This window comes from Notolepis coatsorum, assembly GCF_963971535.1.
Source record: "Notolepis coatsorum genome assembly, chromosome: 1".
Classification (NCBI taxonomy): Eukaryota; Metazoa; Chordata; class Actinopteri; order Aulopiformes; family Paralepididae; genus Notolepis; species Notolepis coatsorum.
Genome location: NC_140165.1, coordinates 99,757,370 through 99,775,203, shown reverse-complemented (window position 1 = coordinate 99,775,203; position 17,834 = coordinate 99,757,370). Strand labels below are relative to the sequence as shown.

The window sequence follows — 17,834 nt, the reverse complement described above, 5'->3', positions numbered from 1 at the left end:
TTACACTGCACATTGCTCCAGCCTCTTCAAGCCGTTGCCCGCAGCACCTGCCCCAGCGCCTACCCCGCCCCGCCGGCTGTTATCGCCGGGATCTCTGTCTGCCATCTTAGCATACGGACTAGTGGTGCTAAGATTGGGCCCCATCTTGGAGTATCAGAGGTGCTCTGAGTGTTGAAACGTGTTCGGTAGACAGTCTACTGTGGGGAGCGAGCTCTATGAGAGTGAAGATAAATGGTGCTTTGAATGCACCCTGGAGAGCAGTGTAAAAGCGGCTCTAGATTTATTTGCTAACTGTGGGCCCACTGTTAATTTCTTTTGAGTGTAATAATGTGTGTTCTTATATAAAATTCCCATTCTGTAACCCCTTTTATCCCTTCCCTTTTCCTCCCCTCTCTCCCCACCTATGGAGTAGTGGAACAGTATATATGAACCCTTAAAGGGAAGGTCTTGTTACTGTGTGAGCTTTGCTCAGGGTTGTGTAAGCGGGAAGAGCTTTGCTCATGGTTGTGTAAGCGGGAAGAGCTTTGCTCAGGGTTGTGTAGCGGGAAGAGCTTTGCTCATGGTGGTGTAAGCGGGAAGAGCTTTGCTCATGGTGCCTTTTGATAACTATAATGGTTGTAGTTGTGTTGAGAACCAAATGCTCCACTAAACAAATACTGAATGGGAGCACTGTGTGTGTCTGTTACTGAGTCTGTTGTCTTAACAATTTTCTGTCCGGGTAATGCTCATCATTATTTAACCCTTCCCCACCCCTGTCTCTAGTTCATGGTTAAAGGTCTCTACAGGTAATTAAGGAAGGGTACTGCTTTGGGGAGCGAAAACATTATCCATCTTACTGCCATCAGGTGTGGGAGGGCGCAGGAAGTATTGGGGGAAGTGGGGGTGTGTGGGGAGCTACTGCTGATCGCCCTGGAGGGCCAGAAGGACCAGAGTACCATCCCTAGGTCAGTGAATCCTAGGCCCCATCCGCTCCTGCTGTTCGACCCCCACTTTGACATTCCTGGCCTAAAGTCGGGGATCCAGCTAGACCCAGTTCTGCTGCGTCCCGCTACCAGGTGGCCGTGTACAACCACTCCCATAAAGCAGGGATAATCCACCCTGCTACACATGCCAATACTAGAGAAAAAAAAGGGGGAGAAAAAAGTAGATAAAATATTTTTTTTTGCCATAACATACATTCATAAACTACTGATAAGGAACACAACAAACCATGAATTTCAAATGTATTTATTTAATTATAAAAGTACATCACAGCAATAATCAGAGTGTAATGTTAAGTTGCTCACCACCTCATAACATATGTACATACAAGTTTGTAACACTTTTAAATGAACAAACATGTTCTACTATCCTTTCCATTTCTCACCCCTTTTTCAACTCTCCATTTCTTACCCCCTCCCTCCGTCCCTCAACCTTAAACCCCAACATTGAGCAACATTCTGATTAATTTGTACTGACTTATTTTAAAATTCTACTGACCTGACATCATGCTAAAAGGGGTATAATATTTCATCTATGGCATAATGAAATCTAATGAGAGGTATGTGGCTGGTTGACGTTTTCAACCAGCAGATCTATTCTGGGCTTGGTTTTTGAAAGTGCTATCCTGAGGTCATGCTGAGCATTTAGTCTGTTTCTGTATTTGTTTTTCAGGTATGCTAGAGTAGAAAACCCAGATTCACATAAGTATGTGGTGCCCAACTGAATCAACACATCTACAGCTTTTTTATTAAAACATTTTATATATATATTTTTTTAATTATTTTTTATTTTATTTTTTTATTTATTTATTTAGTCGCGACCCAGAGTTTGGGAAACACTGATCTAAAGGATAGCCTGTGATAGACATAGAACATGCCAACACGCTTGCCTACTGTATATAAATGAAAGCCTGTTATATACATACATGTGAACATGCTAGCATACCGTATCTAAAGGATAGCCTGTGATAAACATACATGCCAACATGCTAGCATATACCGTATCTAAAGGATAGCCTGTGATAGACATACATGTCAACAAGCTAACCTACCGTATCTAAAGGATTGCCTGTGATAGACATACATGCATTGCAGGGGTGTAAAAAGTACCCAGAAATTATACTTAAGTGAAAGTAAGGTTCCGTCTCAAAATCTTGAAAGTAAAAGTCAGAGTATCTGGCTAAAAACACACTTGAGTAAAAGTCAAAAGGTTTCAACTTTTAAATGTACTTTTTTTTGTATCCACTTTTTCTCCTCTTTTTCTATTTTTCTCCCATCCCAATTCCACTGTGCCAATTCTCCCCTCCCCTGTCTTGAACGTTGCTCGCATATGCCGCCCACTGGCCAGTTGTAGGGAGGATAGAAGCCTTGCATCACGTGTCTCCTCCGATACACGAGGAGGCAGCCTGTCACATCTTTTCACCTGCCAGCGCGGACTCTCATTGGCGGGGTGTAACGTGTGGGAGGCGCACACTACCCCCGCCATTTCCTGTCTCTGCTGTGCAGGCGTCCCCAACTGACCTGTAGGAGTCGCTGTCCACAACGTCCAGATTACCACCCATCGACTTCCACCCGCTAACTCTGCCAATTGAGTTAGTATGACGGCCGGCCCAAGCCGGAGGCAACGCAGACAGCCGGAGTCGAACCTGGTGTCTCTTGCGTTGGTGACAAGTGCAATGTCCGCTGCGCCACCCAGCCGCCTACTTTTAAATGTACTTAACCCTTTCACTGCTGCACTACCAAACAGTTAACCCTTTCACTGCAACAATAGACAGAAGGTTAATAGTTAACAATACAACAGCGACCGTCGGTTGTGTGATAGTAAAGGGTTAACCTTCTGACGTGTGCCAGTGAAAGGGTTAAGTACTAAAAAGTAATAGTAAAAACGTATTTTTTTTATTCCGGGGCAATGAAATGTTCCGTTTCATCCTCTTCATCACTCGTACTATCGTTTGTCTACAATAGCAATCATAAATTTTTTTTTGACTATTTGAAGCAATTAACTAACAATGGATTCAGGGTGTACACTCTCTCTCTCTCTCTCTCTCTCGCTCACACACACACACACACACACACACACACACATACACAGGGGCGTAGCTGGGGGGGGGGGAGTTTAGGATGATTCCAAGGGAGAGAGGAATCATCATAGAGAGAGAGGGGGTCTTTGGTAGACTATTGCATTGGTCCATTCATTGAAGATGAACGCAATGCGACATCCTTTAAGGCTCACCCACCAACAGTGCAGGTGCTGAACTGCTGATCCGAATGTATAGGTAAAAACCATATTATACGTTTTCATCAATAAATAAATGGCCAAATTTTTGTTTGCTCGCGCGCTTACCCGCGCTCGCATTCACTGGGGGCCTACAAATACATTCTTTCATGGGGACCAGAATCTACAGCTACGCCCCTGCACACACACACACACAATCCACCATTTGCTAAGTGATTGCCATGATATGGAAATAGCAAATATTTGTTTGTAGGATAAAATAGTAAAATGTTCTGTAATGACTGCTCCTGGAATACTCCGGGATATACCGGTATACCGGGAATAATACTCTCTTCGGGGTGCTAAACGTGTATTGTAAACATCACTACTGACATCTACAGGGGCCACGAGAGGAAGGCAGGTGTGTGCGTCCTACTATACGTGATGACGTAGAAATACAGCGACAGAACAGCTAGCACGCTAGCTAGCTAGCTGGGTGTTTTGGAAAAGGTAACTGACCAGTTTACAGCCACTGATTGAGGTTGTTTACCAAATTAGGTGGCCAAAGAACAGTTTCGGTGCCAAGTAATCGCTCTTCATTTAATCTCACGTATCCTGTCCTCCCGCCATGGTAAAGGATGACGGTTTATCGCCAGATTTTATGACAGAGGAGATGAGTAGCAATGGCGAGTTGGTGGTTCCGGACGGGTTGTGCTGGGTGTCAGTCCTGTCCTGCTTGCTGCTTGCCTGCTCTTACGTGGGGAGTTTATACGTGTGGAGGAGTGACCTCCCAAGGTAGGTCCCATCTCGAAAGAGCTCTTTTAATTTACTTTGTTTTGCCAGAAAAGGTGCTGTTTAACTTAATTTAGCTAACTAGCAAACCCCCCCCCTACCTCTGATACTATGGACATGGACATAAACTGTGATATGTATTGTGGTCTTTGTAATTATGTATTTATGTATTAAACTGCATGTAGTATGTATGTACTATTAGTGATGTTATATGTTCTATGTTGGAACAATGCCGTAACTGCACTGAAAACAAATTCCACCAGCCTGGCTGGGTTGTCATTAAACAATCTAATCTAATCTAGCTAAAGGCGACATGATGTTCCAGTTAATAGCGTTACCTAACGTTAAACTAGTTTGGCTTTTAGTGGTTCGTGATAAAAGCACCAAATTTGGTATTAATATATTTAGAAAAAAATATGGATATTGGGGCATTGCAGATTGGCATTCTGGTGACCATGGTAACTATTTCCAAAAATGCCTACCAGGCTACCAGCGGTTACTGGCATAGAACTCTTTGGCCACCAAAGCTATTGTTTCCATGTTTTTAACACCAAGGCACAAATAGTATTTATGTGAAGTGAAGAAATTTTTTTTATTAATAATTTTTTTATAATTTTTATATACAAAATAAATATATATATTTCAACTTATACAACAATTTACAAAACAGTAACACACACACACAAAATGGTGATAGGGATATTACCCGATTAAACTGTAGCGATTACAGGGTTCAACTGGCACATTCTCCATCACAGAAGCAGAGGCCTGTGCAAGTGCAGCCTTCTTGCACCTGCAGCGCTTTTTGCAACCACTCTTGCAGCCACAAGAGATCAGCTCGTGGCAGGATTTTGATGCTTGTGGCAATGTCTTCCAGTGGTGGCCATGCAGTGCAGCGTGTGATACATAGTAGCATACGACTATCTGCTTCTTCATGGCTGCATGGGGCCAGGGTGTGGAGATCCTGCAGTGGCTGTGTGCTGACTGCTGAGCACCCCCATCCCACCAGTGAGGACAACCTCCTTGTCTTCCTCACTGAACACCTGAGGGAGGACCTTGGATAGGACGATGAATAGTTCTGTCTTGTTATTGTCAACCCGCAGAAAGTTCTGCCAGCCTTCCCAACCACACGTATCCTTACACCCTTTCCACGCTTGGCTCTTGCTGTGCCTTTCAGGGAGTCGTGTGTGTGTGCTGATCAGGAAATGAGAGAATCGATTTTTCAGCCCGCTTATATAGCGTGCATAAGTACACGTATACTATCGATCATTTTTATTTGAAAACTATTCATAAATAGGCTGAAAAATGACAACGTTTTTTGTATATTCCAGTAAAGGGCGTTTATCATAGAATCTTTATATTTTCCTGAAACTTTCAAGAAAACAAGGGTTTTTCAAAATGGTATAAAACGGAAATGAACCGATTTAAAAAAAAAAAGAGAGAAAAAAAAAAAGAAAAAAAAATCCGTTTCGACAATGTTGACTGCAAACAAGTCATTGATAAGCGACGGCCAGATTAGACACATAGCCATAATTTAAGACATAGTTTATGCATTCACAAATATGAGAGCGCTATCATTGAAGTGGGTGGTGGCATTCAACGGGGGTAAGGCGCAACCGCATGGCTGGTAATCAAAGTGTTAACAGTCTCCACTGCAGATGGATCTGCAATCTCTAAAGGACAAGCAGGTATTCACTCTCCTCTTTGAATGGGTTGCCGCCCAGTTCTTCTATACAAGCTAAGCTATTGTATATTGTATATCTAATTTATATTGTTGTAATCAGTTACCTCAGTTACCTTCTCTACTGCATTGTATATATAATGTGTATTGAATACTTTTGTTTTGTTTACACTTGCTTACGTACTTGACTTTCTATTTTATACTTATATTATACTTATTTTATACTATCTTTATTTTATCTAGCACACTCTCAGGAGCAAAACACAAAGAAGCATTTCATACAATGTATTCTGTATTTCTGTATGACAACTAATAAAGAAACTTGAACTTGACGAGTGAGCAGACATCTTTTCTATATAGATATAGCACTCATGTGTCCAGCTGGAAATAGCAGCAACAAGGCAGGGGTGTCCCTAAACAATGGTATAGGGGGCACTCACAGCGCCACCACGAGAATGCGCCAGCCAGCGCCACCATTTATTATTTTATTTTGCTTTTGCAGTGGAAGCTTGGGGCCAGCTTATACTTCATACACTACTTAAATAACATTTGCACTTTAGTATGCTATAATATTGAAATGCGCAGGAAATAACAGCCTGCTACGAGAACTGTTTTACTGATTCACGTCACTATATATTAATATAATGAAATGACCAATTCTTTTGTAAATGTTCTTAGAATGGTGAGTGAGTATTTTATTTGGTTCTCAGGGTTAGTGGGATCTAGATTATATTATTGCATGCAAATCCAATGGGATAAGAAAGTTTGACCAAACACTGATGGCCGTTTTGAGAAATGCCTGCCATGGCCACCAGGGTGCTAGTTTGTAATGCCCCAATATCCATTTTTGTTCCCAATATATCTATCAACACATCTGCCAAATTTGGTGCTTTTATCACAAAATTAACAATTGGTCTGATATGTTGGGCTATGCCACGCCACTATTTCAGCTTGTGGTGGCAACATCATCCGTCTTCCCGCGCTGCCTAGATAATGATTATGATGATGGGTGATGGTGATGATAACGATCATCTGTCTCTCTCTCTCTCTCTCTCTCTCTCTCTCTCTCTCTCTCTCTGTCTCTCTGTCTCTCTGTCTCTCTGTCTCTCTGTCTCTCTGTCTCTCTCTCTGTCTCTCTGTGAAGGGATCACCCGGCGGTGATAAAGAGGCGCTTCACAAGTGTCCTGATTGTGTCTGCTCTGTCACCTATCTTTGTGTGGACATGGAGAGAATTCACGGGCATCAGGGTGAGCCTCAGTCACACAGACACAAGTTCAACAAGACTCCAAATCAAAGGTCACAGCAAGCCTTGTCAGTGTTAATGGCTGCTTTCTGATCAAGGTTCGGTCATCTCCACCAGACCATCACTACTGTCATGGTTTGAAGATAAAAACTGACCCCGGGCCAGTTCTCACTGATTTTGCAAATATCTTCATTCACATCTTTATTGACTCCCATTATATGCTGTACTGCATCGTTTTTTTTATTCCCTGTCCTCACTCTCTAGAGAACATTTGTCAACATCTCTCAGTGCATCCATCCACTTTTGTGAGTTCTAGAAAAGCACTACATAAATCAAATTTGTTATTATGATTACTATTATTACACAATATGCTTCACAAAAACAGTTCTGTGTGTCTGGTTTAGACAATGATCTATGCACCACAATCAGTCCATTGTAGACCAGGAGTGGACAGCATCCGGCATGTCTCCTGGATGACAACAACGTGTCTTCCATCATGTCTCCTGGATGACAACAATGTGTCTTCCATCATGTCTCCTGGATGACAACGTGTCTTCCGTCATGTCTCCTGGATGACAACAACGTGTCTTCCGTCATGTCTCCTGGATGACAACAACGTGTCTTCCGTCATGTCTCCTGGATGACAACAACGTGTCTTCCGTCATGTCTCCTGGATGACAACAACGTGTCTTCCATCATGTCTCCTGGATGACAACAACGTGTCTTCCGTCATGTCTCCTGGATGACAACAACGTGTCTTCCGTCATGTCTCCTGGATGACAACAACGTGTCTTCCGTCATGTCTCCTGGATGACAACAACGTGTCTTCCGTCATGTCTCCTGGATGACAACAACGTGTCTTCCGTCATGTCTCCTGGATGACAACAACGTGTCTTCCGTCATGTCTCCTGGATGACAACAATGTGTCTTCAGTCATGTCTCCTGGATGACAACAACGTGTCTTCCGTCATGTCTCCTGGATGACAACAATGTGTCTTCAGTCATGTCTCCTGGATGACAACAATGCATCTTCCATCCGGGCCCTGTTCCTCGTATAATTTTCAGGATAACTTGACATAAGTTTTCGGTTCCCCGAAGCACGTTTGTCTAAATCACTATGGCAACAGATCAAAAAGTTTGAACCTGCTCCAGTGCAGAGTTTAGTTCAGTTAGCTGGATAAACTGGCCACGCCCTCGCAAAAAAATGCCAGCTCCCTTCCTCACAGATCCCATTATACCATTCTGAATTATGTTTTTGTGCTTTGTTTTTCTAGAGGGGGCTTTTGAAATGTAAAATAATAGACTTAAAATGCTGATAATAAATCATATTCAGCCTATGGATTTACGTTGTCCTAAATAATGCATGTCATAGCTATACGGCACTCGCGAGTTGCGACACACTATGTGGTTATTTTAATAACGGAGCATTGCAAAATGCAAATGTGAATCCCGCAGGGATATTTCTAATGAATGAAACCTATCGGCCGTTTGGCTCTGATTCTGAACCATGTATTTATATACTACATGATACCTAAGCGCATACAGTACAGATATCCTCATAAGTATCTATTAATTCGTATCAATTAGATACTCTTTGGGCTTGTTTTTATCTACTTATTCTGAAAGAGTTGAACTAATTATTTTCGCTAGCAAGATCTCATTTGATTATTCATTCCATTAAGCCTACTTCCAGCAGGCACATTTAAAGAAATATAATCTGATTGATTGGGGTAATGAGGGACTTAAAATTAGCCTATAGATATGCATTTAACTTGTCGGCGAGGCTATTGAGCCATACTGTATTGTACCCATTCTGCAATCTGTTAATAAAGTTTTCAATCAATCAATGCCGTTGATTTCTGCGATCGACACCTGCTGTCTTTTCAGGTGAGGCAGCCGCTCGCAATTATCCTGAGTATCAAGTCTGGTTCGAATTAACGAGAGTGAATCAGCGTTCGAGGAACAGGGAAAGCCTGGTTTCAAACATCGGGTTAATTGAATCTGGCTAATGGGACTTTTGATCGACTTAGTTGAACCAGGTACGGGGAATAGGGCCCCGGTCTCCTCGATGACAACAACGCAGCATCCATCCTGTCCCCTGGCCTGCTCTCCAGGCTCTGGCTGGCTGGGATGTTCTATCACATAATGATGAAGCAATTGATCTGGGCCTTCTACTGCTGTCGAGCGCTACAAGCTTCAGTGGAATACACAGCTCTTGTATTTTGCAACACAAATGGGCTTTTTTATAAATTCCTCTCCCGTGTGTATTATTATTATTATTATTATTATTATTATTATTATTATTATTATTATTATTATTATTATTATTATTATTATTATTATTATTATTATTATTATTATTATTAAATATTATGTGTGTTTTCTGTGACAGCCCGGCCCCTCGCTCCTGGCTCTGATGGGGATACGTTTCGAGGGCCTCATCCCTGCAGTCGTACTGCCTCTGCTGCTCACCATGGTAACAGAAACACTATTCTCTATTACAGTGGTTCCCAAAGTCGGGGTCGCGACCCAAAGGTGGGCCGCGAGCAGCCACGGGAGGGCCGCGAGATGATTAAAAAAATAAAAATAAAAATCAATTTTTTTTTGTCAGGCCACTGAACTTAGAAGCAGGCCAGGACAGTGTTTCTAGTTGTATTCTAAAATTATATTCTATTGTATTCTAAAATGTGACTATATGGTTTTATATTAACTTAATAAATAAACAAAAACGAAAAATCTACTTATTTCAACGAACATTTCAAACTAAATAACAGATTATGCACATAAAACGCTGAAAACAACCGAAGCAACAATAGTATTTTAATGAGGCTATTATTATTATCATTATTATTTTGCAACAAGTTAGCCCTCTCATAAATAGCACATATAAATGAATAACTAACTTGAACTAACTTCAAGTTTCAAGTTTCTTTAATAGTTGTCATACAGAAGTACAGAATACTTTCATACAAAATGCTTCTTACTGTTACGCTCCAGAGACTGTGCTAGACAAGATAGTATCAAATAACATAGTATAGCATGTAAATTAGAAGTAGAAAATGAGGTCACAGTGTTCAGTATAGACATATGTACAATGTTCGATGCAGAATAGACGTAACTGAGTTACCATATAATATACAATACTATGCAGTGTACTAATGTACAATACTATATAGTGCAAAGCAGAAATGGGATGAGGTACAATTTAGGTACAACTTAATAGGATTGAAGTGATATTTGGCTTAAAAAATCGGTCGCCTGGCACAAAAAAAAAAAGCCTGACGATGTGCATTGGGCCCCGGCTCTCTGACGCCTTATTTTCTGGGTCCCGGCCTGAAAAGTTTGGGAACCCCTGCTCTATTATACCCCGGTCAGGAGGATAGATATCGTTTTTTGATCTTGCGCTAGTAAATCTTTGGAGTTAAATGACTCTTGTTTGTTGCCTCCGGTTTTGAAATGTGAAAACCGTATATACAATAAATGCTTTGGCCTAGCACATTTGATATAATGCTGTCTGGTGAAAATCTCCAGCCTCAAGCTATGGGTTTTTTCAATAGGCATATTATACATGGCCTGGATCCAACTGCATTAATAGCTAGCAGGGCTGACGACCCAAATGCTTCCAAATTTCTTTTAGCTTAAATTAGCTTACCGTCTTCTCCAGATAGAGAGAAGAAGATGGATACCAGTTTCCACTCTGTGCGTTCAGTAGAAAGCTATCTGGCTGCATGTTAGCCTAGCTTAGCACAATGAATGGAAGCGGACATGGCCGGTTAGCCTAGGCATTGTCCAACTAACACCTCTCCCGAAGGCTAACCGGCCATGTCCGCTTCCATTCATTGTGCTAAGCTAGGCTAACGTGCAGCCAGATAACTTTCTACTGAACGCACAGAGAGGAAACTGGTATCTATCTATCTTCTCTCTCTCTCTGGAGAAGACGATAAGCTAATTTCCCCAAAAGTTGGCGTGTTCCTTTAATCTGACATTCATTTTCAAAATAATTTCTTCTCAGACGAGGACACTCAAAAGAAAACCCATCGGCTGCATTGCTTTCATTTACCCACCGCATTGAATCATTTAGTGAGTGGGAAGCATAACGTTTTGATTATTTAAAGTTTTTTTTAATACTGGATCAATAGAGGGCTGCAGTGTCCCTCCCTCCTCCGCTTCCGGGAGCATGTTCTCCACGGCTGTAGCTTCTGGTGGACATGTAGATTAGTTTGGCTGCAGTGATCTTACCATGGAACACGGGAACCTGAGGACCTCTGAGATTCTGAAGCAGTTGCATTGGTTCCTTTTTGTGCTTGTTGAATCTAGGAGAACTCGATAAAAAATTGATGTCTTAAACAAGGTTAAACCCTAACAACCAATCATTGCTATGTATAATTAATGTTACATCTATAGACCTGTTCGCTGTCCACGTCAGACTCGGTGTGCGCGCATCAAGGGGGCAAAAGGAACGTAATCCTGGTCAGAACAACTGGGCAGACTACAATATATTTGCATTTGTTACTTAGCCATGCTAGCGATCTAAACAATCAATCCATGCCAAATCTACATATGTAAAAGGTGAAAGACTCACACTCACAGCCATGCTGATTTGGCAAAATTGCATCCAGCCGTTTTCGTTTGAAACAATTTTTAGTCAGGGGAGTGTCATGGTTTCTCCATAGAGCCCTGTCCTTTTTTTCACGCAGGTAGACGGCAACTTAGTCACGTGACTCAGTCGGTATTGCTGATTGGCTCGAACACGCTATGTTTGTATACAGCAAGCAAGTCTATACAATTGCTTTACAATCTCAGATAATTGCAGGCTTCTATGTTTGCATGGTAAAGTGATTGTAGCTAATGTTACATTTTCACCAGAAGCTTCCTAATATTTTTGGGGAACCAGAGGGGTGTACACTGCGGAGTAGGACATCTCTATTTGTTTCTGCCGTATCCTGTGATGTGTGAAACGTCGGAAAGAACCAGCAGATTGTTAACTGATGAGAAATTAAAGAAAGAAATAATATTATGTTTGTAGCCATGTCTTCATTGTCTTCAATAGGATCATTGATTGCCAACTGATGAGATATTTAAAGAAATAAATTATATTATGTTTGTAGCCATGTCTTCAATAGGATCGTTGACTGCAGTGCTAACTGATGAGTCCTGATGATGGGGGTCATCCTGCGGTGTGGATTTGGCAGTAGCACCAAAGTAGTATTTAGACTTCTTTATTGATCAAATAATAGACTTCTTTATTGATTCAACCAATAAAGAAGTCTAAATTATACTTCGATCTGCGGGTCCTATTTCCAAATCGTGTCCTAACCCTGCACTGCACTGTCGATGTTATCCCATCCCACTGTATTGTTATTTCATTCTAATTAGTGTATATATATACTTGACCACATCTTGCCCAGTTGTACAGCCCTGGCCTATTCCTATTACATTTTTTACTTATAATTGTACTATATTCTATTGTGCTATATTTAATTTAGTTTATATCCCATTTAATTTTATTCTACCTATTTACAGTTGTACAGCCCTGGCCTATATTTTATTTCATAATTATATTCTATTCTATTGTGCTTAACTTAGTTCATATTTCATTTTATCTTACTCCACCTCTTTATTGTATTATCTGTCTGTTAAAGCAAATTCCTTGTATGTGAAAACTACCTGGCAATAAAGACCTTTCTGATACTGATTCTGATGGCTAATCCTTGGCTGTGGTGTTCCAGGTGCTGTTCCTGGGACCTCTCATCCAGCTGGCCATGGACTGTCCCTGGGGCTTCGTGGACGGCGTACGGGTGGCCTTCGGTGAGATGGTGGAACTGTATGACTTGTGTCTGTCTGGTATTGGAGTGCTTATCTTAGATTTGGTGTATGTTTATGCCGTCAGTTTGGTATATTTTAGCTTTTCGAGGCCTTGCAAGCCGAAATCCCTCTCTTGGGTTTTGTGTGTGTTGTTGATTTATTTAAACGTATTATAATTTAGTATTGTTTGAAGATTATTGTTTTGGGGTGGTGGTTGGAAATAAATAAATAAAACCTATTTCCGTGTTTCATAATTGTACACGCAAGTCACTCACTACTGACCAAGTGGACTGTTTTGAAACATCTTCCTGTGTGCCGGATGATTTTCCCAGGAATGTCCTACCAGACACCAGTGTTTAGAACAGGAATGTCCTACCAGACACCAGTGTTTAGAACAGGAATGTCCTACCAGACTGGTGTTTAGAACAGGAATGTCCTACCAGACTGGTGTTTAGAACAGGAATGTCCTACCAGACTGGTGTTTAGAACAGGAATGTCCTACCAGACTGGTGTTTAGAACAGGAATGTCCTACCAGACACCAGTGTTTAGAACAGGAATGTCCTACCAGACTGGTGTTTAGAACAGGAATGTCCTACCAGACACCAGTGTTTAGAACAGGAATGTCCTACCAGACACCAGTGTTTAGAACAGGAATGTCCTACCAGACTGGTGTTTAGAACGACCAAGAACAGCTAATTTAAAAACATTCCTGAACTGGTAGATTTCAGCGACTTCGGGTTATTGAGAAGCGCTATATAAATTAAATGAATTATTATTATTATTATTATTAGATTCACTATTGTGTTACATCAGTTGGAAATGTTTGAGATTATTACTTTAATGAATGAATTAATTCAATGTTGCCACCTTCCCCCTCCTCTGCAGACCCGTGGTTCTGGTCGCTGTGTATCAATGACATGCGGTGGTTGAGGAACCAGGTGGTGGCCCCTCTGACGGAGGAGCTGGTGTTCAGGGCCTGCATGCTGCCGATGCTGGTCCCCTGTGCAGGTCCCTCCACCTCCATCTTCACCTGCCCTCTCTTCTTCGGAGTGGGTGAGTTGTCTTATGGGGACTGCTACCGTATCATTTCATTGAGCTGTAATTAACACAAGGAATCAATGACATCACTGTTGGCCATGTTCAAACTCATTTACTCCCAATAACTGTCAAAACTAGGGGTGTAACGTTACACAGAAGCCACGGTTCGGTACGTACCTCGGTATTGGGGTCACGGTTCGTACAACAGAAAAAAATATTTATAATAATAATTATTAATATATATATTTTTTTTATCTATATATTATATTTATGCTAATTATTATAATTATTATTATTAAATAGAATAATTTTCTATAGGCTTGCCGTGGTAATTAGTGATACTGGTGTCATTCTGTGTTCAGGCATCCACTTGCTTACTGCCCCTTTCAAATTACCCTTGCTAAGTTTCAGTTTCACTTCCAGAGAGAATTTTACTTCACGACGAGACTGAGAGAACAGATGGCATATTACAACAATGGCAGAGGATTATTTGGATTTAAACACAGTGGAGCTCAGATGATCTGTCCGGAAAAGTAGGTTCTTCTTTTTATTTGATTCTGCCTGTGAGTCCGGCGGGGGACAATGTTGATGTGTTTGTTGGAGCGCACGTGTGTTTCTTTCCATTGGTTTCATTTGGTTAATGTTATTGGGCGAACAAGAAAATAAAAGAAAACTTTGTAATGACCCTGCAGCTGTTCCAATGTAAATGTGCCTCCTCCATGCACTTTCGCCGCTCTGAAGTCTGACGACTCGGTGTGCCCGGCCACGCGCGCTGTTCTCGCACGGACCTCGCGAGTGCCTGCATGTGGGTGTGTTTGCGCTGTGGGGCGTATTCGTCGCATGGGTGCGCGTACCGCACCATGACGGCCGTACCGTAAATTCGCGGGACGAATACACGTACCGTTACACCCCTAGTCAAAACTAAATGAATGTGTGCAAAACTGTTTATATAGAGTTTTTGGATGTGAGATTATGTGCAAAATAAATCGCCATTGTTTTTTGGCGAAGTGCCCCTTTAACAATGTAATTGACTTCCAGCCCACTTTCACCATGTGATCGAGCTGCTGCGCTTCAGACAGGGGTCGGTGTCGGGGATCTTTCTCTCAGCGGGTAAGAGTTCATATTTCTAGAGTAGTACAGTTACTTATGATTAGGACATATTCTATTCCTTGCAAATACTGATTTCTTTTCTTCTCTCAGTTTTATTTTTTTTAATCATTTACTATATAGATAGAGAGCAATAATCTGTAAATTGTGTGATGTAAGGAAGGGGCAGGACTAGATAAGCACTGCTTCTTTCTGCCCCTTCTCGAACCAAATTCTATGTTTTGGTTTATTCTTATTTGTATGTGTGAGTGTGTTTGTGTGTATACGTATATGTGTTTGTGTGTATATAGATATATGTATGTATGTATTTGTATTGTTTTTGCTTTGATCAAATTTTTTGTGATAGTTATGTGTGTTGGTTCGAGATAAATACAAATCAATCAATCAATAAATCTCATATTACCTGTCGACAGTTCTGTGAGAGTGTTCCTTATGAATTATAACAATAATCAATGTATCACATTGCATCAACATGAATATTCAGTAGCAAAAGGGAAATCTGCACACCATTATACCAAAATATATAAAAAAATATCTAAATACTATATACAAAAATAGATACCAATATATACCAAAATAGTATATACTAAAATATATACCAAAACACATATCAATACCAAAATACTATATACCAAAATAATATATCCTAAAATATGTACCAAAACACATACAGATACAGCACTCAAAACTCAAACCTCTCATGCCTCTCTACCACTCTCTACCACTCCTCTATTGTTCTTGACCGGGCCAGATTTCACACCTCCACTTCCTCCCACAGGCTGGGCAGATTTTCATCTTACATTTTTATTCGTCCCAAATGTCCCAGCCCCATCAGATTTCTTAGCTTTTTTCACTGTTTACTTATCATGCATTGCAACACTAATATATGGTCAGTACCCCAAGTCAGACTGCCCATATAAAAATTATTTTGGGGGTCTGAGGGCAGTAGCCCCTGACCCCCTCCCTGGGGAAGCACTTAAGTTAACTACCCTCCCTTTGTTCCCCCAGCCAACACCCCCGGAAAATTAACACCTGAGTAGACTTAAGTGGCACACAAGCAGCAACAAGCAGCAGACAGGCAGCAGAATTGGTTTGATTTTTGAGCGCTGCGTCTGTACCAATATATACCAAAATAATATCCAAAAATATATACCAAAACACATATCAATACCAAAATACTATATACCAAAAGAATATCCTAAAATATGTTCCAAAATACATACCAATATATACCAAAACACATACCAATATATACCATGGGTGCAAAAGGAGAAAGAATCCACAATGTACCTAACAAAAGCTCCATGCAACACCTCTTTACAAACACTATGAACTTATTTCTTGAACTTTTGGTCTAACGGCCCAGGCACATACAACGCGCACGAATTTCACGCGCGGGTTCCTAGCGGGATCGCGCGCCTGGCCAGACACACCTCTGACGACTATAGCGCGCGGAAGCGCACGGAGGAATGCACATTCAACACTTGAAGAGCATAGACGAGCTCCCCGCGCCGCCTCGAATCCAACCAAAGCGGAAAAGATAGCTTGCCACCCGCGAGCCGTGCTCCCGCTTGCGGCCAGTGTGCACAGTAGCGTCCGTTAACATGGGAGCGGAAGTGAAGCGGTAACAATTCCGTTACTTTGGTTGATAATATTAATTCATTTAATTGATAACATTGAAATTACGCGATACATTGAGTAAAATGGGGTTGTGGTATAAAAAGGTTTGAGAACCCCTGATCTGAGTTCATGAAGGACGTTGCATGGAGTTTTGGTTGCATCAGTATGAATGTGAACATTTAGCTGCATTGATCCCTTAAATTGCTCATCCATATTAATTGCAGTTAATCCAAATAAAAATGTGTGTTAAATAATGAATGTATAAATAAGCTATGAATTGTTGCCTTGGTGAAATGTTGTAATTGCATATATTCAGTTTTAGCATATATTCAGTTATAGCTGGCTGAATCAGGCCTGTCACATTTGTATTCATGGTACTCTCATTGCGTGTCATGAACCTCTCACCAAGATGTCATAGACAGCTCATTAGCAATGACATGTCATTAAATTATAATCATCTGTTGTTTGTGTATTTACAATAATCTATTTACCTATGGTGATATAATGGAATACTATAAATACACTCTAGACTTTTATAGTATAACAATCAATCCAATCTAATGGAACCACAGTCAAAATGTAAGATGCAAGTTTATGCTTCATTGAATCTGTGCCTAAATAATGTGAATCAAATTGTTGGATTGTGTTGGTTACACCTCTACTTGGAACCGATGGTGTATTGACCTTTTGACCTGTGGCCTTCTTGTCACAGTGTTCCAGTTCTCCTACACAGCGGTCTTTGGAGCCTACACTGCCTTTATCTTCATCAGAACAGGTGAGTGGGGGGGGGGGGCTATAAAAACTGATACAGTTGCATGGCTCTGTGACGCTTGTTAAAGTATAGTACACCTGAGGCCTTGATAGTGCCTGGGAATGAAACTTCATTGGGACTATGAACATTATATTGTATCGGTAAAATATACTTTTTCCACCAGCGACTGCAGCGATCATTCTCTCGCTTAATCTCACTTGGAACGTTTTACAACCCGTGGCTAGTTCTGGTTTGGTTCAGATTTCATATTTTCTTTTTACTGTGTCTCATCCCAACTTCCCAGATGTACTCTTCAACCCCTGGAAAAATGTAAATCACATTTACTGCGTTTAGATTGCCAGGAGGGATTATTGCCCTGTCTGCAATATGCATAGCAGGCTGGCTCTTCTTTACTCCGTCCAGTTTGATCCAGTTTTGCTCCCATTAGGTTCAGCTGTTAGCTTGTGTCGAAGTTGTAATCACAGAAATATAATTGGCTATTAGAATGGACATTTCCATTCTCCAATCAACATCCATACATAATAATAATCTCTCTGCCTTCCTCTCTCTCTTTGTCTGCCTTCCTCTCTCTCTCTGTCTG

General features: G+C 41.1%; 1 protein-coding gene across 1 annotated transcript in view; it reads left to right on the top strand.

The window, feature by feature from the left end:
• The first annotated feature begins 3,770 nt into the window (after positions 1–3,770).
• rce1a (Ras converting CAAX endopeptidase 1a) overlaps positions 3,771–17,834 on the top strand; it is an 18,142-nt gene continuing 4,078 nt past the window's right edge. Inside the window, 7 exon segments of the mRNA XM_084312589.1 lie at positions 3,771–3,990; positions 6,813–6,915; positions 9,304–9,387; positions 12,641–12,719; positions 13,603–13,770; positions 14,794–14,865; positions 17,195–17,257. Coding sequence (XP_084168715.1) covers positions 3,824–3,990; positions 6,813–6,915; positions 9,304–9,387; positions 12,641–12,719; positions 13,603–13,770; positions 14,794–14,865; positions 17,195–17,257 — 736 coding nt within the window. The 5' untranslated portion in view covers positions 3,771–3,823.